This window comes from Schistocerca nitens, chromosome 4 (genome assembly GCF_023898315.1).
Source record: "Schistocerca nitens isolate TAMUIC-IGC-003100 chromosome 4, iqSchNite1.1, whole genome shotgun sequence".
NCBI classification, from domain to species: Eukaryota; Metazoa; Arthropoda; class Insecta; order Orthoptera; family Acrididae; genus Schistocerca; species Schistocerca nitens.
This window is the reverse complement of record NC_064617.1, coordinates 791,927,304-791,950,812: the sequence shown is the minus strand read 5'-3', so window position 1 is coordinate 791,950,812 and position 23,509 is coordinate 791,927,304. Positions and strand designations below refer to the sequence as shown.

The window sequence follows — 23,509 nt, the reverse complement described above, 5'->3', positions numbered from 1 at the left end:
CGTTTACTCTTGACGACTGAACGCCGCAAAGCTTTACGACGCGCCTAGGCCGCCCCCACGCCTGCTACCGGGATGGCCGGCCGGTGTGGCCGTGCCGTTCCAGGCGCTACAGTCTGGCACCGCGCGGCCGCTACGGTCGCAGGTTCGAATCCTGCCTCGCACATGGATGTGTGTGGTGCCCTTAGGATAGTTAGGTTTAAGTAGTTCTAAGTTCTAGGGGACGGATGACCTCAGAAGTTAAGTCCCATAGTGCTCAGAGCCATTTGAACCAATTTTCGCCTAGGCCCGTCAGCACCGACATTGGACTGTTGACGACTGCAAACATGTTGCCTGGTCGGACGAGACTCGTTTCAAAATGCATCCAGCGGATGGACGAATACGCGTATGGAGACAACCTCATGAAACCATGGACCCTGCATGTCAGCGGGGGACTGTTCAGGCTGGTGGAGGCTCTGTAACGGTGTGGGACGTGTGCGGTTGGAGTGGTATGGGATCTCTGATACGTTTAGATACGACTCTGACATGTGACACGTACATAAACATCCTGTCTGATCACCTTCATCCATTCATGTTCATTGTGCATTCAGACGGGCTTGAGCAATTCCAGCAGGTCCATGCGATACCACACACGTCCAGAATTGCTCCAGGAACACTCTTTTGAGTTTAAACACTTCTGCTGGCCACCAAACTCCCCAGATATGAACATTATTGAGCATATCTTTGATGCCTTGCAACGTGCTGTTCAGAAGAGACCTCCACCCCCTCGTACTCTTACGGATTTATGGACAGCCCTGCAGGATTCATGGTATCAATTCCCTCCAGTGCTACCTCAGACATTAGTCGAGTCCATGCCAAGTCCTGTTGCAGTACTTCTGCGTGCTCATGTGGGCCCTGCGCGATATTTTGCAGTTGTACCAATTTATTCGGCTATTTAGTGTATTAAACTTGTTTTGAAACGATTTGCTTGGGGAATGTAGGTTACTTACAGAATACATTAAATTTTTCACTCACAAGAAGTGGGTCGGTACAACTTTCCAGTGTGTAAACAGTTTGTATTTCATTTATTAGTCTTCAATTTCTTTTTCATTCATTAGACTTATAGTTTAACTGCTAGCATTTACACAGATTGTTTGACAATCTCGATGTGTTTATAGCAATGGAGTTAATAGCAGCACTGTTGGCTACTCGATGTCTTGGTATAAATTGTGTAAGCGTGAGTTTGATTATAAGAAATGACAAGAGACTCCAGTGCAGCTGTATAATAGATTTGCCTTAAAAATTGAAACTGAAGTCTCAATGTTATGGTTTGTCATCCTGCTTAGAAGTTGAAAAGTTTTAAACTACACGCAGTTGTTTCATAAATCATTCACAATGATCCATTGGAGCCAATCAATTTAATTTTTGCAACACAAGCCTCAAAATCTCATCACTTTAAAATCAAAGTGCATTAATGCTTTCTATGTTTGTGTTATTTCCTAATATAAATAGAAATTTCGGGCTCAGCTTCACTTCTCGGAATTGTTAGTGGACCCTAAATATCTATAAATTCTAATATAAAGTTCTTGCTCAACGTGGGTAGTGCGAGACGAAACAAAATTACACAACGACACTCATTAACTAGACAAACGATTCGCTATGTTGCCACACAGCGCATTCGGTCCATTAGATTGTCTGGTATTTCCATGCGATTACCGATCAGCGCCGATCGCTGCGTTTTGCCCGCACGCGCCCCATCTACAAAACGATCCCATGTCCATGCGAGGGATCGCTGCCATCCGCGACTCATGTGTAACTGCCTTCCTACCATGTGACAGGAGCGAAGAGCAATCTCAGTTTGGTCGACCCCCAAGAAGTGCAACATAACAGGACAATCGGTATCGCGAAAGATTGTCAGCAAGATTTTCCCAGTCGACAGCTGTATCATAAATTTATTCACGGTTGGAGATAATAGATTTTTCCTCTCCTTAGATTGTCTCTAGGTCTCCGTTGCACTATGATGCAACCAGTGCTCGTCTCCTGCCAAAGTTCGATCGTGAGAAACATCTCCTTCACGCTCGCGACGGTTCAAGCGTTGCACAGATGTCGTTGATAAGCACCGATTTGGTTGACTCGTCAAATCTGTCAGTAATTTATTTGAACGAAAGTGGGAAAATAGTTCACAATTTAGTTGTTGTTAGATTTAGCGTTCATATTTCTCTTACATTATGGTATGGTGAGCTCGATTAACGTTTCTTCATTTTTTATAGGCTTATTGACAAGCAAATTCCGGACGACGTATCGATGGGACCCTTTAGTTGGGACGCCTACCACACCCTCCACGATGTGAGTTGATGCTGTCAGTATATTAGTGGAAAAGTAAAAGACAACGACAGGTTTTTTAAAGATATTTTAAGAATAGTTTATGACTTTACAAACTACTGAATAAATTTGCAGTATGTTAGCATGTTACTGTAAAGTTATATGCTCCTTTAACATGCTGTTAAGTGTGGGAAGGTTGTTAAATCACTTCTTTATTTTGATTTAAAATTTTGTTGTTCTCTGCTTAACTGTCAGAAGAGTTAGTCCTCAGATGGAAAGGCGAAGAGACATACAATCGGCAGCAGAACCTTAACTAGTGCAGGTGATGCATTGGTTTTGATACATCTTCAGTAACGGGTATGTAATTCAAATGTATATTAAGCGTTAACTGCGGCAGAAGAAAATCGAAAAATTAAGCAAATAATCTATTGTAAAGCCGAATACATAAACCAAGTACAAATATAAAGAAAGGGGTAATTGCTAGATAATACACTCACAGAAAGAAATCGCAACACCGAGAAGAAGTTGTACGGCATAAACGAAAGCTGGTAGGCGTGTTTCTACATTTGACAGGTGAGGCCAGTTCAAATTTCGCACCAGTCGGATAAATGTGACGCTAATAGCGCCACTATAAGGATGTAATGCTTCAAATACGCGCTGTATGGCTCATGAGGGAAGTTACGTTTGCGATTGGATGTGATGGGTTGATGTTAGTCAAGAGTGCCTTTAAGGCCACAAAGACGCATCATATACACCTCACTGAGTTTGAACGAGGTCATGTAATAATGTTGCGAGAAGCTGGATGTTACTTCTGCGATATTGCAGAAAGACTTGGCAGGAATGTTACCTCTGTACATGTCTCCTGTCAGAAGAGTCACGAGAATGTCTGGCCACAAGAAGACAGGGCCGCTGGCCACCGCGCAGCGCTACCGACAGGGAAGACCATCGCGTTCGGTGTTTGGTTGTGCTGCATCGTACTGCATCTGCAGCAGCAATTTGAGCAGCAGTTGGCTTCATAATGACATTACGAACTACTACAAATCCTGTCAGACGCCCTGTAGCATGCGTTCCACTTACCCTCAAACCACCGCCATTTGCGGTTTCAGTGGGGGCAAGTGAGAGCTTGGAGGGCAGGGTGGAGGCCTGTTGTTTTTTTCTGATGGAAGCTGGTTCGGCCTTGGTGCCATTGATGGCCGTGGACGCGCAACCAACTTGTCTGCGTGCCAGACACACTGGACCCACACCTGGAGTTATGGTCTGGGCTGCTATTTCTTATGACAGCGCGAGAGGGCTCGTGGTTATCCCATACACCATGACTGGAAAATAAATCGCTACTGTAACCCAACATGCTCTACAGAGTATCGACATGCCCTTTGGCCTGCTCGATCACCAGTCTATCTCCAATGTTGCACATGTGGGACATCATAGGACGACAACTCCAGCGTCATTTGCGTACAACATTAACTCTCCTTCTATTGACCGACCAAGTGCAACAGGCATGGAATTCCGTCCCATAAACTGACATCCGGTACCTATACAACATGCACGTTTGCATATTTTCATTCTTGTGGTGGTTACACACATCACATTTACGATGTCTTATATGGAGTTACATTAAACTGTGTTTTTGCAATATTAATTACTGAAACATATTACCTAGACAAATGTATTCTCGAAATTTTGTACTCTATATTAAATATTTTTTGATCTAGCGACTTTTTTCCGTCTGTGTATTAGCCGTTAACTGCAGCAGAAGAAAAGTTATGTAAATAATCCATTACTCACTGGGGCAAGTATATTTGTAAACCCGAACCCATGAAGAAAGTGCGAAAATAATTACTGGATAATAGAGTTTGAAGAACCTCACAGTTAGTAAGAGTGTTTTAATTGTCATGTAGACCTACTACAAATAGCTAATGTTTAATAACGACTGGATACTGGATCTTGGCATACTGTACAGCATATCATTAGCAGAGTATTTCCAAAACTTTCTCAGTACAAAGAGCCAACGATTCGTCGTGTGCATATTTAAAGAGAAGAAAGGAAAATAATCTTTCTTCCTCTTTTTCTTGGACTTATCTCCTACATCAAGGGACCGGCACGTTAATCTGGATTTGTCAGTGTTTGAGGGCGGCTGCACGTGCTTCCAGTTGTCATCCTACTCTGCATGGGACAGAATGTGTGTACCCAATCTGTCTGCGCCTAGTTGTGTATCACATATGGAGGAATGGGAGCGTTTTCGAAATGTTCGCAAATCATTTAACTAAGGCGAGACGTCGGTATCAGCTCGGTATTCATATAGTCGGATGTGGGAAACCACCTAAAAACCACATCCCCACTGGCCGACACACCAGCCCTCATCGTAAATTCGCCGGGCAGATTCGATTCGGGGAGGGCGCGTTCCGGCGAACCACGAAACGGCGAGTTGCGAGTTCACGCGCCGCTGTAGGGGCGGGTAAAGGGAAATAATCTATAACAATGTGTACTGATTATTAAAGAAAAGAGATATAGCTGCGACACTTGAAGTGGGAGGGAAGAGGCGTGAAGAGTGATACGTATTCGCATCAAAGTAACATAATGCAGTCACCTGAGAAATTGCGAGGTGCCGGGGCTAGCGTGTTTTTAACAGTAAATTATTCTAGAATCTTCATATGTAAATGATGCTCTAAGCCCCCACTTTTCTAACTCCGACTTTTGCTGTTGCACATGGATTAAGAAGAAATGCGAACTCACTGTAATCGACCCTGCAAGTGGAGTAGAAAAGAGTTTGGCACCTGCAATAATTTAATTTGATTAAATAAAGGGAAGTTTCATTAACGTAGTGGGAAATGAAAGGGTTGCTCTACCGATTAACAGAATGAAAGTTCTGTCCACAACAACAATTTGATTTATTATGACTAAACTCAAAATAATAAACAAAACACATGAAACATTTACAATACATCAAATTGGATCAAATTGGACACTCAAATAAATGCTGTGAAGGTGAAGTTGTCCATAAACTAGATTGTGACATTTATGATGAAGTGGTATGTGGAGCCAATTCCTTGCAACTCAAATATTAAGAGAAACACCCAGCCAACCCAACATAAATTTCTGCTACAGTAGGGAGAACTCAGACAATGAGCACCCAAGACAGAACAGGTTAGAAAAGACGAACAGTTGCGCTCTGCTGAGCTCTGATTATTACCTAGCAAAATCTCTAATCTGCTGGTGCTGCGGACATACATTACCAAGCTGTCTTCTTAACTGCAAGAACACGATCTGGCGTACCGGAGGTGATGGCTGGTTGCTTCGACGTCCCGTCATGGTGATGATAATGTCGTGATTATAACCTGAAACAAATTATCCTGGTCTGGTTGTTCCAGACTAAAGACTTCCTAGCAATACAAATGCGCCTCTGAGGGAGACGAAGAAGGGGCGCCACACAATCACTGACGTTACAGTGATTGATTTTAACAAGCGAAGTCACCCAGTAACTCCGATACAGTCGACTTTAGCCAAAACTGCTCAAGACAGACAACATAGGCCGCTTGTACGCAGAACGCTCAATTGCCAATTGTACTCGGAAAGTTACGTTGAAGTAGAAACTTCAGCAACATCGTCAAACAGTTACAATTAAATAATAGTATACTAGACAGCCAATGGAAGGCAGGCTGTCCAGAGCAGCGAGAGCTCAGTCTTGTAACCTACTCCGACCGAAAGGCGAGAGCCGACTCTCTCAAGAGCACCCATGCAAACCGAACACAGAACATTCCCGCACCCACGACAGTGGCCATGGTTAAACGTTCCAATCAGCAACTCGAAAACCGGCGGAAAATTCCACTCTATTGCCGAAGCACTACCATTCCACCAATGGCGATTCTTGGAGCCAATTTCTGCGCCGATTTTGCTACGTCACGGAACTATGCCCTGAGCAAGCCAATCACAGTTACGATTTTGCAGAAAGCGCGGGAATATGCCCGCCAAGATTGCCTGGGAACACAAGTCATTCCCACGCCTCGCTGGTAGCCCGCCAGAAAGCGTTTTCACTACGTTTCTGCGAAGTAACGGAATCTCTAGCCCAGCCGCCCCTTCTGGCCCCTCTGGGCGTGTCGCTCCCGCTCTTATGACAATGTCGGCGTCTGGAAAGCATCCACTCGACTCCCTCACACCCGTTGGCTTAACCCTTTCAAGCTCAGCAGAACTCGCCTGTCGCCGGACCACCCGGGTGACGAGAGATGCTGCGTGGGAAGTCCGTGTGTGAAGGAATAGCAACTTTTCACTGCATGCAATTACAGAGGAAAATCGAATTACTCAGAGTAAGATAGAAATATGAGAGGGGGCTCATGCCACCTCTCAAAATGGTCCCTTTTTTCTCACCATTCGTCTGTAGTATCATGCCGTTATTAAATTTCTTGTATCCGTTGCCACTTTCACGTTTTCATGCTTCATCCTAGGTTGACCAACATTTGATCATGATTTTAAAGGAGATGGTTAACATCTTAAAACGAAAAAAGGTAGTTTTACGGGAGACTAGACAGTAATAGATCTCAGCTGCACAACTACATCGCATTTTCTTGGAATAGGTGATACAAACAAACGTGAAAATATTTTCTAGTAGCTGTAGGAAGTATGCAGCAGACCTCAGCAGTTACGGTGGCTAGGACAGTTGCAAAGTCGAAGAGGAAGAAGAAGGTTCTGCTGTTAGGTAGTTCTCATGGCAGAGGTGTAGGCCAGCAGTTGCAGGAAGTGTTGGGGAGTGAGTGCCAGGTCACCAGCATTTTGAAGCCTAATGCAGGATTGGCTCAGGTGACTGTTAACATAGGGGGGTTATGTAGGGATTTTACTAAAGTGGATCAGGTAGTGATTGTGGGTGGGGCTGGTAATAGTATTGATAGGGATGGGGAGTATGACATAGATGGTGACCTGCAAAAGATAGCCACTCAGACTGGTAACACGAATGTGCATTTCGTGGAACTGTTTCAGAGTCACGATCGGCCTCATCTTAATACAGCCATCAGGCGTAATAACATGAGACTTGGGGGTGCCCTGATGAGAGAAAGCATGGGTCACATTTCAGTGGTGTCAGTGGAGTCTATCAGCAGGATGGGTTTCACTAGACATGGCCTGCACCTCGACAGGTATGGGAAGGGGAGGTTGGCAAAGCTTATAGGTGACACCATAGGTGGGGGTGTTGGGATCACTCATGGGAAAATTCCTGCAGTAGTGGGTGTTAGAGCTGCACCTTTTTTAAACTGAAGTCAGCTGATAGGTATACCTGCTTAAGGGAAGTCTCTCTAACAAAGGAACCACTTTTGAAAAAGCTTAGGTATCTGAGTAATGAGGGAATTAGTATATTTCATCAAAATATACAAGGTATTAGAGATAAAGTTAGTGAACTGCTTATAGATGTTGACTCTGAAATTATTGGTATATCTGAACACTTCTTAAATAAGGAGATAATTCAGAGGCTTCCTTTACCAGGATACAAGTTGGCTGGCAGCTTTCCTAGGAGCTCATTGCGGTGTGAGGAAGTAGCCGTGTATGTGAAAAACGGCATCCCATTTGAGTCAATTGATGTTTCAAAGTACTGCACTGGAAAGGTGTTTGAATGTTGTTCAGGTGTGGTTAAATTTAATGGAGCTAAACTTCTAACTGTTGTTATTTATAGATCCCCAGACTCCGATTTCACAACAAATTTGCTAAAGCTAGAGGAGGTTCTTGGTTCACTTTATAGGAAATACAAAAAGTTAGTTATATTTGGTGACTTCAATATTAATTGTATAAGTGATTGTGCAAGGAAAAGGATGCTGGTAGATCTCCTTAATTCATATAATCTTGTGCAAACCGTATTCTTTCCAACGTGAGTGCAAGGAGACAGTAGAACAACCATAGACAACATTTTTGTTCATTCATCATTACTAGAAGGGCATTCTGTTAGCAAAAAGGTGAATGGCCTTTCAGATCCTGATGCAAAAATTTTAACTCTAAAAGATTTTTGTGCTGCAGCACATGTTAAATACAGTTATCAACTGTTTAGGAAAGCTGATCCAGTTGCTGTAGAGACCTTTGTAAACCTTATCAAAGAACAAGAGTGGCAAGACGTTTTTAGCGCTGATACAGTAGACGATAAATATAATGCTTTTCTCAAGACTTTTCTCGTGCTCTTCGAAAGTTCCTTTCCGTTAGAACGTTCAAACCAGGGTACTAGCACAAACAGGCAGCCTGGGTGGCTGACTAGAGGGATAAGAATATCTTGTAGAACAAAGTGGCAATTATATCAAAACGTTAGAAACAGTCAAAATCTAAATGCAGCAGTCCATTACAAACAGTATTGTAAGGTGCTTAAAAATGTTATTAGGAAGGCAAAAAGTATGTGGTATGCAGATAGAATAGCTAAGTCTCAGGATAAAATTAAAACCATATGGTCAGTCGTAAAGGAAGTGGCTGGTCTGCAGAGACAGGTCGAGGATATAGAATCAGTGCATAGTGGGAATGTCCGTGTTACTGATAAGTCGCATATATGTACAGTATTTAATAATCACTTTCTGAATATAGCAGGTGAACTAAATAGAAACCTAGTCCCAACAGGGAATCATATAGCGCTCTTAGAAAAAAGTGTTCCGAGACTGTTACCTGAAATGCTTCTCCATGATACTGACAAGAGGGAGATTGAGTTAATAATTAAATCACTAAAGACCAAGAACTCCCATGGATATGACGGGGTATCTAGCAGAATACTGAAGTATTGTTCTATGTATGTTAGCCCAGTACTTAGCCATATCTGTAACTTTTCCTTTAGGAGTGGTCGGTTTCCTGACCGATTAAAGTACTCAGTAGTGAAGCCACTTTATAAAAAGGGAGACAGGGATAATGTTGACAATTTTAGACCTATTTCTATGCCATCGGTGTTTGCTAAAGTTATCGAAAAGGTTGTATATACAAGGTTACTGTAGCATTTAAATTCACATTGCTGTCAAATGTACAGTTTTGTTTTAGAAATGATTTAACAACTGAAAATGCTATATTCTCTTTTCTCTGTGAGGTTTTGGACGGATTGAATAGAAGGTTGCGAACGCTAGGTGTTTTCTTTCATGTAACGAAGGCTTTTGACTGTGTTGACCACAAAATATTACTGCAGAAGTTGGACCGTTATGGAGTAAGGGGAGTAGCTTACAATTGGTTCGCCTCTACCTTTAAGAACAGAAAGCAGAAGGTAATTCTCCTCAATATTGAGAATGGTAGTGATATTCAGTCCCAATGGGGCACTGTTAAGTGGGGCGTTCCCCAAGGGTCGGTACTGGGGTCACTGCTGTTTCTTATTTATATAAATGATATGTCTTCTAGTATTACAGGTGATTCAAAAATATTTCTGTTTGCTGATGACACCAGCTTGGTAGTGAAGGATCTTGTGTGTAATATTGAAACAGTATCAAATAATGTAGTTCATGAAATAAGTTCGTGGCTTGTGGAAAATAATTTGATGCTAAATCACAGTAAGACTCAGTTTTTACATTTTCTAACTCACAATTTAACAAGAATCGGTATTTTGATCAGACAGAATGGGCATATTATAAGCGAGACGGAACATTTCAAGTTCCTAGGCGTTCGGATAGATAGTAAGCTGTTGTGGAAAGCCCATGTCCAGGATCTCGTTCAGAAACTAAATGCTGCTTTATTTACCATTAGAACAGTATCTGAAATAAGTGACAGTTCAACACGAACAGTAATCTACTTCGCATATTTTCATACGTTTATGTCGTATGGTATTATTTTTTGGGGTAATTCTTCTGATTCAAAAAGGGCATTTTTGGCTCGAAAACGGGCTGTTCGAGCTATATGTGGTGTAAGTTCGAGAACCTCTTGTCGACCCCTATTCAATTCTGACATTGCCCTCACAGTATATACTTTCTTTAATGTCGTTTGTTGTTAGCAATATTCCCAAGAGTTATCAGCTTTCACTCAGTTAATACTAGGCATAAATCAAATCTGCATGTGGAATGCACTTCCTTGACTCTTGTGCAGAAAGGAGTGTAGTATTCTGCTGCATCCATTCTCAATAAGCTACCACAAGAACTCAAAAATCTTAGCAGTAGCCCAAACTCTTTTAAGTCCAAACTGAAGAGTTTCCTCATGGCTCACTCCTTCTATTCTGTCGAGGAGCTCCTGGAAGAGCTAAAAAATTAAGCAAATTCCAGTGTTACATTGTTGATTTTCTTTATTTAAACTTACGACTTGTCGCTTGAATATGATTTTTATATTTCATTTTATCTGTTTCTACTATCTTGTTATAATTTCATGTATTGACTCGTTCCATGACCATGGAGACTTCTCCTTAATTTGGTCCCACGGAACAATAAATAAATAAATAAATTTCCATATTCCAGTCTAATGCATCACATGCATGTTTTTTGCATTATGCAATATGTGATTTGACGATATGGTATCACCAAGTGCCTGCTGTCTTCTTGAAGCAGTTTAAACACAGAATTATGCTTCCTGTAAATTACATTTGCATTATTTGCGCAGAAGGCAGTAAGGTTCTTTACATCTAAATTACGATAATTCACTGAAGACTTGATCAGACTAAACACCAATGCCTATTCCATCAGCCTGTTCAGTGAAGTCCACAAGCCTGTTTCTTATTATCTTTCCCCAATCAAAATACTTTACAACTAGAGGGAACATCTTTCTGTTTTTGTGGTTGGTCGCATCCGTTGCGATAGAGAAAAAGTTGCTTGATTTAGCTGTATCTTTCAAGATATCAATGAAGTTCTGAACATTTTTTCGACCACATGTCCTCATCTTGCCCAGTTCAGAATAGTCGATGACATCCTTTGATATTTTATTTCCACAGTCCATACTTCTGTAGCTGACATTATGTTTGACAGCTGTTGCTAGCTCACTTGCAACGTTTTTAGTATCCTTACTGCCATTACCAAAATATGTGAGTAAGTATGAGGATATCTTCACCTCCTTTTCGTTTCGATTATGATCTTCTAAACGAGAATGTTGACTACAGTCGATATTATGTCAGTGAGCGATCCTGAAGTCACGCTTACATAGCACACAGTAAGCCTGTGTGAGTCAGCTGAAAAGTTAATAGTGTGACGGATGTTTTTACACATGAGTGTCTCTATAATTCACTTTCGCGAGTCCTTGTTACTTCCGTGTTTTATTCATACCGTAGCTGCTGAGCGGTACGAGGCAAGTGCATCCGTTGGTTGCCAGTATTGACCGACAAACAAGTAAACGTTCCCCAGTTTCAAGACAACTCTAGACGCATAGGTTATGTCATTCTTCCTCCTCTCCTCGAATTGCCATAAGCCAATTCATCTTCTTTCCGTAGAAGCACAACCATAAAATAGACTAAATGTCGACAATATTATCGATTATCAAATGAAAATATTTCGAGATTTGTCTGATAGGGATTTTGAACTATTCGTAGTACTTCGCGGGGATAATGTGGATAACAGTGATGACTGACGAAATATACGGAAGAAAGAGTCGGTCAGTGAAAGAGTCAGGAGGATTAAAGGAAAACTGCTGCAGTACGGGAGATGCCGGGAGATACGGGAGAGATGGTTACCCTACTCATACCCTAACCTGCTTCGTCACTCGTCCTACACATTTACACCTCTGGCACTCAAAATCAATCCTAGGCACGTGCTCTACAGTCAGTAGTTTTCTTCTGTCAACGGTTTGTCGTATACTTCTTAGTTCTTTTTTTGTGTCAAACTCTATTTCATTGTGCCCTTTTCGCTTGACCGTTTAATTTCTCACATTCGCAGATACTTTCTTTCTCCTGTTCTAGTTTCATCAAGACACACAATCTATTTTCCTAGCATTGTACGTAACACACTTGCCCGCTACTAAGGCGTTTGCTCCTGTCTTCAGGTACACGCGTGGCTTAGGTCTCTTCCTGCAACCTACCCCGGCATCGTGACGACGGTTCGGGCTGGTTTCAGCTTCGAGCGTCTCGAAATCCTCGGTGTTAAGATTTCGTACGGCGCCGGCCGCCCCATAGCTGTCATCGAGGGAAGTAAGTAAACATAGGTGCCACCACAGATTTCGTATTATTTTTGTGAGCCTATCAGAGTGTGAATGCTCACTCACAGTAGCTAGTTTAACAGAATCACTCATCTTGAGAAGCTGTAACGCTACTAATCGTTTTTCTGTTACTATGGTTTGCTGTATACTCTATTCTCCGAGGGAACTAACACCGTTGACGTCAGTCACGCGTGATATTTTATGCCACTCTCGCCGGTAATCTGCATACACTGAGTGATCAGAAGTCATGTGATAGCGATATTCACATACACATATGGCGATAGTATCGAGTACACAAGGTATAAAAGGGCAGTGCATTGCCACGGCTGACATTTATACTCAGGTGATCCACGTGACAAAGTTTCCCACATTATTATGGACGCACGACGGGAATTAACAAACTTTCAACGCGAAATTGTATTTGGAGCTAGACGCATGGGACGTTCCATTCCGGAAATCGTTAGGGGATTCAATATTCTGATAAATGAAAAGCACCAGTTTGCTTTTTTTCTACAAGATTACTTTTATTGTTAACCGGTTTTTGGCTTACAAGGCCATCTTCAGACATTTACTGAGTATTATCACCAAAGAAGTTAAATGTCAGCACACAACATTGGAAGAGAAGTAACACATCTAGACTGAAGTAGAAAGATACAGTAAGTAACATCTTTGCAATGAAAAAGTAAAAACTGAACAGTACATAAATAACAATGGAGTAGACAGGAAAACCTTTAGCACAAAATAGCAATAGCATGCCTATATAACAGTTTCTGTTAATAAACAAAACTAATAAAATAAAATAAAATTAGTACTAGACAAGGCTGCATCAGGAGATATGAAACATATACAAAATCACCTGTTCTGATTGTGACAAATTTTACATTGGTCAGTCAGGCAGAGACATATCAACTAGGCTGGCTGAACATGAACGCAGCTGGAGGTTGTAGAATTCAGACTCTGCATTTGCTGAGCATGTACTGAGTGAGGGTCACAACTACCAGCCAGTGTTCCATGTACTTCACTTAGCAAACAAAGGCCATAAACTCAACCTGAAAGAAGCCCTGGAAATTAACAAACACTTTGCTCACAGTCCAGATACTAAATGACCAGACACAGCTCAACACTTCCTCTCTCCTAAACTACATATAATCATCTTTGTTGTTCATTACTTTCCACACACTCTCTTCCTACATATTCCCATTTTCCTGTATTCATTAAGTTGTTTTGTTTTGTTGAAGTTGTCTTTGTATTCCACATAGACTGTAGTTTCAATAGTTGAGGATTTCTTTTAACTGGACAGTAATAACTGTCCATGTTTAACACCCCTTGTAGTTGTCTCATCAAATACTGTTCATATTTTACTTCGCTCATTTATTTAATGAAAACTGGTACACAGCCACTGCTTTGATTATAATGTTAATGTTAAAATGCAGTCCACCACACTCTCAAACTGTAGGTTCCCTCAAACACCTCCATTTTCCTGCAGTTATTTATTTCTGTTTATCTTATTGATATTGCTTAAGTTCCTTATGTATTCTGTATTTACATTGATAACTGTCTCTTCTTTTAATTGGTTTGTGGCCGGCCGGAGTGGCCGAGCGGTTCTAGACGCTACAGTCTGGAACCGCGCGACCGCTACGGTCGCATGGATGTGTGTGATGTCCTTAGATTAGTTAGGTTTAAGTAGTTCTAACTTCTAGCAGTTAAGTCCCATAGTGCTCACAGCCATTTGAATCATTTAATTGCTTTGTGTATCACTCTCCATGTTTCATACCTCCTGATGCAGCCTTGTCTAGTACTAATTTTATTTTATTTTATTAGTTTTGTTTATTAACAGAAACTGTTATGTAGGCATGCTATTGCTATTTTGTGCTAAAGGTTTTCCTGTCTACTCCATTGTTATTTATGTACTGTTCAGTTTTTACTTTTTCATTGCAAAGATGTTACTTACTGTACGTTTCTACTTCAGTCTAGATGTGTTACTTCTCTTCCAATGTTGTCTGCTAACATTTAACTTCTTTAGTGATAATACTCAGAAAATGTCTGCAAATAGCCTTGTAAGCCGAAAACCGGTTAACAATAAAAGTAATATTGTAGAACAAAAGCAAACTGGTGCTTTTCATTTATTGTAATGTTGTTCTACCAAGAACCGACAGAAGATTCTGTTAATATCAATATTCTGAGTTAAACATTGCCAATAGTGTGCAGGCATTACCTCTCACCACGTACAACGCAGTAGCCGACGAAATACACTTACACTTAACGACCGAGAGCAGCGGCGTTTGTGTAGAGTTGTCACTGCTACCAGATAAGCAATAGTGCGTGAAATAACAACAGAAAGCAATGCGAGACGTATGACGCACGAATCCGCTAGGACAATGATGCGTAATTTGGCGTTAATGGACTTTGATAGCAGACGACCGACGCAAGTGCCTTTGCTAACAGCACTACATTCCTTTCAGCTCCTCTCCTGGGCTCGTGACCGTGTCGGTTGGACACTAGACGACTGAGAAACCGTGGCGTGGTCAGGTGATTCCCGATTGCAGTTGGCAAGAGCTGATGGTGGGGTTCGAGTGTGGCGAAAACCCTACGAAGCCATGGACCCAAATTGTCAAAAAGGCACTGTGCAAGCATGTGGTGGTATCATAATGAGCCGATAATTGATTGAAAATAAACAAGTTCGGCTATTTGGAGACAAACTGCAACCATTGGTGGACTTCATGTTCTTCAACTATGATGGAATTTTTATGGGTGGCAATGCGCGATTAGTCTAAAGAACATTCTGGACAACTCGAGCGAATGATTTGTCCACCTATCGAACATTTGTGGTGGGATATAATCGAGAGATCAGTCCGCCCCCAGAATCTTGCATTGCCAGTACTTCGCACTTATGGACGGCTATAGAGGCAGCATGGCTCATTATTTCTGCAGCGGACATCCAATGACCTGTTACGTCAGGTTACGTCGAGTACGCCGGACAAAAACCGGTCCGAGACGACGTTAGGAGGTACCTCATGATCTTTGTCACTTCACTGTAGTGTAGCCAAGATATACTTCATCGCTTGTGTGTTGCCCTCTGGAAGAGTTGACTCAAGTGTAATGGAACTGTTGTAAAGCCTAGCGCTCAAGCATGACGTCGCGTCACAAATTTCTATGGAGAGAGTCGTAATCCTCTATTCATACGGCTGCAAAATGAGCGCAGAATTCTAGAATTCGGTATGTTACATCCATAATTTCCTTTCGGATTTAGAGAATTGTTATATCACAGAATTTGTTTCACTCAGATCTGGTGTTTTATGGCAAAATTATCATGGTGTGTTAAAGAAAGTTGATGTCTGTATCTCTGTTGTTAGTGAAGTTGCATTAGCCTTTGTTGTAAGAGTCTCTGGTCGCTAAGTATGTGAAAGAAATTACAGATGTATTTTAAGAGACAAAATTTATTTGAAGTGCTTAAGTTGGACGCCTAACACTATGTACTGGATGTGTCATCGAAACACTATAATCTGAGGGGCCACAAATTTGTTATTTATAAAGGGAGAAGCGTCACCCGGAAATGCATAGTTTCGGCACAGTGTGACGCATGAGAGCTGTGGAATCGCAACACATTAGCAATCAATGTAAGCAGACGCTAGTATTGCACCTAATAAATAACATTCCTGAGAATTTCCGGACAATGACTCTGCCTTGGAAAAATCATCAGTTTGCTGCCCTACGTAGTGAGCAGTCCGCAGACGGAGAAAGGTCGTTCTCTTTACACTTGTGTCTAATGTATTGTCCTCACTTGAAAAATGACCAGTTTGCGTTCAGCAACACATGCTGAAGGTTGACGGTGATTTTTTATACACCCCGTGTAAAAATTTGCTATTCCTGTAACAATTTCATTACAATATTATTGAAAGCCTTTTTATCGTGCTCAGCCATACACGCGAGGGAGTGGATCAGCACGGCCAGCGTGACGTGGTTCATCAACGAGATCCTCAGCTCGACCGACGCCAGAGTGAGAAGCATCGTTGATCAGTTCGACTTCTACATCTTCCCTGTCACCAACCCCGATGGATACGAGTACTCTTGGACGGATGTGAGTAGCTGTCTTCTAAATGTACGTTCATAGACTTTTGTGGTCATAGTTTGAAAATGTTTCGGCCGGCTCGTTGGCTGAATCCTATTGTTATTGTGGTCTTCTTCCCAAAGACTGGTTTGATGCAGCTTGTAACACGATGCTCACTGCCGAGCTGTCAGAGGGTGTGCTTTGTAAACACGACAGAGTGCCTGTCCGACGGTCGAACTGTTTGCAATGGCTAACGTACAGGTTGGTTTACGTTGGCCGTTGGCTGTGTTTCTTCAGACCGAGGGCACGGAAGAAAGTTGTATCGCCGAAGATGAAAGCGGCAAATGCGGTGAACTTCACAACGTGTAGGATGAATGGCCACGGCTGACAGTTCAGAAACTAAGCAATAAACCATAGCAACATCCTACAAAAAATGCCAATGCTTCAAGATGATCACGACAATGATAAGTGTGCATTTCTGCTAGAATGATAAGTGTGTTACCAAGATTACACAATTTAGATTGGCACAATTATAACAACGTTATTAGGTAACCTTTTCAAAATTAATAACTAGTAAAGGCACTGAGCTGTAATTTCAGTTCAAGGTATGAGGCGATAGCTGTGAGAAATAGCTAGTCATTGTTTGCCGCACATTGCTAACTAATACACAGCCTAACTGTACTTGTAATTGCGGCCAATTACGTAAATGTGACAGAACGACATTTCCTTCGCACATATCTCATTACGAATGCAGTATGCTGTGTTCGTAAGCTTATCTCCTGTACCAATATGTTAACGTGTATTTCTTTGTCTGATTTATTAGTTAATTATGAAAAGCATAGATAGCTACTCACCATATAGCGGAGATGTTGAGATGTACAACAAAAAGACGGCCAAACAAGTTAGCTTTCGGCCAGAGAGGCTTTCATCGGAATTAGATAAAATACACACTCACACACACTCACGCAAACATAACTCACACGCACATGACCACAGTCTTTGGCTGCCGAGGCCTCAGCATCCAGAGGTTGTGGTCATGTGTGTGTGAGTTGCATTGGTGTGATTGTGTGTGTGTGTGTGTGTGTGTGTGTGTGTGTGTGTGTGTGTGTGTGTGTGTGTGATGTGTAATTCCGTTGAAGGACTTTCTGCCCGAAAGCTAGCTTGTATGATCGTCGTTTTGTTGTGCCTATAAGCGACTCAACATCTCCACTATATGGTGAATGTTGTTGTTGTTGTTGTTGTTGTGGTCTTCAGGCCTGAGACTGGTTTGATGCAGCTCTCCATGCTACTCTATCCTGTGCAAGCTTCTTCATCTCCCAGTACTTACTGCAAACTACATCCTTCTGAATCTGCTTCGTGTATTCATCTCTTGGTCTCCCTCTACGCTTTTTACCCTCCACGCTGCCCTCCAATGCTAAATTTGTGATCTCTTGATGCCTCAGAACATATCCTACTAACCGGTCCCTTCTTTTTGTGAAGTTGTGCCACAAACTCCTCTTCTCCCCAATTCTATTCAATACCTCCTCATTATTATGTGATCCACCAATCTAATCTTCAGCATTCTTCTGCAGCACCACATTTCGAAAGCTTCAATTCCCTTCTTGTCCAAACGATTTATCGTCCATGTTTCACTTCCATACATGGCTACACTCCGTACAAATACTTTCAGAAACGACTTCCTGACACTTAAATCTATACTCGATGTTAACAAATTTCGCTTCTTCGGAAACGCTTTCCTTACCATTGCCAGTCTACATTTTATATCTTCTCTACTTCAACCATCATCAGTTATTTTGCTCCCCAAATAAAAAAACTCCCTTACTACTTTAAGTGTCTCATTTCCTAATCTAATTCCCTCAGCATCACCCGACTTAATTCGACTACATTCCATAATCCTCATTTTGCTTTTGTTCGTGTTCATCTTATGTCCTCAAGACACTGTCCATTCCGTTCAACTGCTCTTCCAAGTCCTTTGCTGTCTCTAATAGAATTACAATGTCTTCGGCGAACCTCAAAGTTTTTATTTCTTCTCCATGGATTTTAATACCTACTCCGAATTTTTCTTTTGTTTCCTTTACTGCTTGCTCACTATACAGATTGAATAACATCGGGAGACGGTACAACCCTGTCTCAATCCCTTCCCAACCACTGCTTTCCTTTCATGCCCCTCCATCTGGTTTCCGTACAAATTGTAAATAGCCTTTCGTTCCCTTCATTTTACCCCTGCCACCTTTAGAATTTAAAAGAGAGTATTCCAGTCAACATTGTCAAAAGCTTTCTCTAAATCTACAAATGCTAGAAACATAGGTTTGCCTTTCCTTAATCTATTTTCTAAGATAGGTCGTAGGGTCAGTATTGCCTCAGGTGTTCCACCATTTCAACAGAATCCAAGCTGATCTTCCCCGAGGTCGGCTTCTACTAGTTTTTCCATTCGTCTGTAAAGAATTCGTGTTAGTATTTTGCAGCTGTGACTAATTAAACTGATATTTCGGTAATTTTCACATCTGTCAACACCTGCTTTCTTTGGGATTGGAATTATTATATTCTTCTTGAAGTCTGAGGGAATTTCGCCTCTCTCATACATCTTGCTCACCAGATGGTAGAGCCGGCCGCGGTGGTCTAGCAGTTCTAGGCGCTCAGTCCGGAACCGCGCGACTGCTACGGTCGCAGGTTCGAATCCTGCTTCGGGCATGGTTGTTTGTGATGTCCTTAGGTTAGTTAGGCTTAAGTAGTTCTAAGTTCTAGGAGACTAATGACCACAGATGTTAAGTCCCATAGTGCTCAGAGCCATTTGAACCAGATGGTAGAGTTTTGTCAGGACTGGCTCTCCCAAGGCCGCCAGTAGTTCTAATGGAATGTTGTCTACTCCCGGGGCGTTGTTTCGACTCAGGGCTTTCAGTGCTCTGTCAAACTCTTCACGCAGTATCATATCTCCCATTTCATCTTCATCTACATCCTCTTCCATTTCCATAATATTGTCCTCAAGTACATCGCCATTGTATAGACCCTCTATATACTCCTTCCACCTTTCTGCTTTCCTTCTTTGCTTAGAACTGTGTTTCCACCTGAGCTCTTGATATTCGTACAAGTGGATCTCTTTTCTCCAAAGGTCTCTTTAATTTTCCTGTAGGCAGTATCTATCTTACCCCCAGTGAAATAAGCCTCTACATCCTTACATTTGTCCTCTAGCCATCCCTGATTAGCCATTTTGCACTTCCTGTCGATCTCATTTTTGAGACGTTTGTATTCCTTTTTGCCTGCTTCATTTACTGCATTTTTATATATTCTCCTTTCATCAATTAAATTCCATATTTCTTCTGTTACCCAAGGATTTCTACTAGCCCTCGTCTTTTTACCTACTTGATCCTCTGCTGCCTTCACAACTTCATCTCTCAAAGCTACCCATTCTTCTTCTATTGTATTTCTTTCCCCGATTCTTGTCAATTGTTCCCTTATGCTCTCCCTGAAACTCTGTACAACCTCTGGTTCTTTCAATTTATCCAGGTCCCATTTCCTTAAATTCCCACCTTTTTGCAGTTTCTTCAGTTTTAATCTACAGGTCATAACCAATAGACTGTGGTCAGAGTTCACATCAGCCCCTGGAAATGTCTTACAATTTAAAACCTGGTTCCTACATTTCTGTCTTACCATTATATAATCTATCTGATATCTTCTAGTATCTCCAGGATTCTTCCATGTATACAACCATCTTTTATGATTCTTGAACCAAGTGTTAGCTATGATTAAGTTATGCTTTGTGCAAAACTCTACCAGGCGGCTTCCTCTTTCATTTCTTAGCCCCAATCCATATTCACCTACTATGTTTCCTTCCTTCACTTTTCCTACTTTCGAATTCCAGTCACCCATGAGTATTAAATATTCGTCTCCCTTCACTACATGAATAATTTCTTTAAGGTTTATAATTTGTATAAAAAAACAGCTACCAGCCACATGTATGCTTTAAATAGGTTTATTATCTTCAGACCATGACCGGTTTCGGATTTTTCTTTAGAAATCCATCTTCAGATGGCAGTTACAAGCATTCTTAGTTGGACCTAGTTTTGTTTTTGTTATTCGTTTGCTGCACTGGCAGAGAAAAGAAATATTTTTGTTGTCATATCGGTAATGGTATTTTTACGAAAGATTTACTTATTTTATAAAATCTAATTGCTCATGAGATGGTTTTATAAACATTAGTAAACTTGAGGTTAGTGTACTTACGAGCTGTGTAGTTCTGCCTGACGAAATATTCGTGCGTTTATGTTTTCGAACGCAAGCTTAATACACTTTTCAATATGGACTATGTGAGTGCTATTCCAGTCAATGGACGTCACTTTCAACCTCATCATTTTAATTACACACGCAGCACACACGAATAACGTTGACAAAACGTGGCCCAGCTTCATATTACATACGAGAACAATATTTGCAAAGAGCTTACAGTCATAACGATGTTAACTTACAGATGCTGTATAGTCGATATGGGTACAGTAAAATACCTCTTTGCTATTGTATGAAATTAATCTAAAACGGAATAAATAAAATTACATACAAATATGATTACAAACATTATATGTAGTACAGAATTACTGTGTGTTACTAATTAGTTGTTACAATAGTGGGAGATAAATTCTAATATATGACATAATAAGCAATGCACATGTTTTCATTATGCAATTTTTCAATTACATATAAGCAGTTTTTGGGGCCTGTATACTGAATGTTTTTGATGGAATATTAGGTTTAAGTAAGTGCAGCAAACGAATAACAAAAACAAAACTAGGTCCAACTAAGAATGCTTGTAACTGCCATCTGAAGATGGATTTGTAAAGAAAAATCCGAAACCTGTCATGGTCTGAAGATAATAAACCTATTTAAACCATACATGTGGCTGGTAGCTGTTTTTTATATAAATTATAAACCTTAAGTACAACAGTCACGTTTCTCAACATGTCGACTTTCGACAAAATAGCGTTAATAATTTCTTTTATCTCATCATTTATTTCATCAATTTCTTCATCATCTGCAGAGCTAGTTGGCATATAAACTTGTACTACTGTAGTAGGCGTGGACTTCGTGTCTATCTTGGCCACAATAATGCGTTCACTATGCTGTTTGTAGTAGCTTACCCGCACTCCTAATTTTTTTATTCATTATTAAACCTACTCCTGCATTACCCCTATTTGATTTTGAATTTATAACCCTATATTCACCTAACCAAAAGTCTTGTTCAAATGGTTCAAATGGCTCTGAGCACTATGGGACTTAACATCGGAGGTCATCAGTCCCCTAAAACTTAGAACTACTTAAACCTAACTAACCTAAGGACATCACACACATCCATGCCCGAGGCAGGGTTCGAACCTGCGACCGTAGCGGTAGCGCGGTTCCAGACTGTAGCGCCTAGAACTGCTCGGCCACTTCGGCCGGCAAAAGTCTTGTTCCTCCTGCCACCGAACTTCACTAATTCAAACGATATCTAACTTTAACCTAACCATTTCCCTTTTTAAATTTTCTAACCTACCTGCCCGATTAAGGGATTTGACATTCCACGCTCCGATCTGTAGAACGCCAGTTTTCTTTTTCCTGGTAATGACGTCCTCTTGAGTAGTCCCCGCCCGCAGATCCGAATGGGGGACTATTTTACCTCCGGAATATTTTACCCAAGAGGACGCCATCATCATTTAACCATACAGTAAAGCTACATGCCCTCGGGAAACATTACGGCTGTAGAAGAATGAGATTTTCACTCAGCAGCGGAGTGTGCGCTGATATGAAACTTCCTGGCAGATTAAAACTGTGTGCCCGACCGAGACTCGAACTCGGGACCTTTGCCTTCCGCGGGCAAGTGGTAGAGCACTTGCCCGCGAAAGGCAAAGGTCCCGAGTTCGAGTCTCGGTCGGGCACACAGTTTTAATCTGCCAGGAAGTTTCATTACGGCTGTAGTTTCCCCTTGCTTTCAGCCGTTTGCAGTACCAGCACAGCAAGGCTGTTTTGGTTAGTGTTACAAGGCCAGATCAGTCAATCATCCAGACTGTTGCCCCTGCAACTACTGAAAAGGCTGTTCCCCCTCTTCAGGAACCACACGTTTGTGTGGCCTCTGAACAGATACCCCTCCGTTATGGTTGCACCTATGGTACGGCCATATGTATGGCTGAGGCACGCAAGCCTCCCCACCAACGGCAAGGTCCATGGTTCATGATAAGGAAAGATATGGTGAATAGCAACTTTTAATTTTTATAATACTGTTATTATTCCGTCCTGAATTTTCCATTGTTTTATTAGTTAGTTAGTTAGTTACATATTGATCTGACTGTTACGGAAGATGCAAGTAAATTAAAACTGGTGCTACTTACGCGTTTCACAATACACCATTGAAAAGAGCTCGAAAATACGCTTCTTATGAATATACGATGTCAGTTTTCATTTGTGTTGTTAAACGTATTCTCTTTGTAACTAGTTTCAAGCGCCTTTACGCGCGCGATGTAATTACATTGCTTGTAAGTAAATCAACATACTTACAAATGAAAACATAGCCCATTGTTGGCTGTGTATTAATGTTCTTTATTTAGTTTTTCTATTAGCTGATTTCGACTTTGTGTCGTTTCTAAACATATCCGAACGGTCTAAGGCGCTGCCGTCGTGGACTGTGCGGCTGGTCACGGCGGAGGTTCGAGTCCTTCCTCGGGCCTGGGTGTGTGTGTTTGTCCTTTGGATAATTTAGGCTACGTAGTGTGTAATCTTAGGAACTGATGACCGTAGAGGTTAAGTCCCATAAGATTTCACACATATTTGAACATTTTTTTCCAAACATATGCATGACGTTAACTTACGTACATCACGTTTTACATTATGTAAGTATCGGATTCATCTTACACGCCATAATCCATAAATATATACGGACATAATAGTAACTACAACTAAAAGTGCATAATGGTGTACCGTTACTGTACGGACTTTGTCCACATGTACTCGTCGATTATGGCGTGTAACATGAATCCGATACCTACATAATGCAAAACGTGATGTTCATAGGTTGATTTCGCGCACCTGCTTGAAAACGATGCGAAGTCGAAATTAGCTTATCGCACAAGTTAAATGAAGAACGTTAATACACAGCCTACAACGGAC

At 41.4% G+C, this 23,509-nt stretch overlaps 1 protein-coding gene across 1 annotated transcript in view; it reads left to right on the top strand.

The window, feature by feature from the left end:
• The window catches only part of LOC126252574 (zinc carboxypeptidase-like), a 113,644-nt gene that overhangs the window by 23,394 nt on the left and 66,741 nt on the right, over positions 1–23,509 (top strand). The window contains exons 3-5 of the mRNA XM_049953474.1: positions 2,247–2,322; positions 12,178–12,322; positions 16,248–16,408. Of these exons, the coding sequence (XP_049809431.1) occupies positions 2,247–2,322; positions 12,178–12,322; positions 16,248–16,408 (382 nt within the window). The remainder of the gene's footprint in view (positions 1–2,246; positions 2,323–12,177; positions 12,323–16,247; positions 16,409–23,509) is intronic.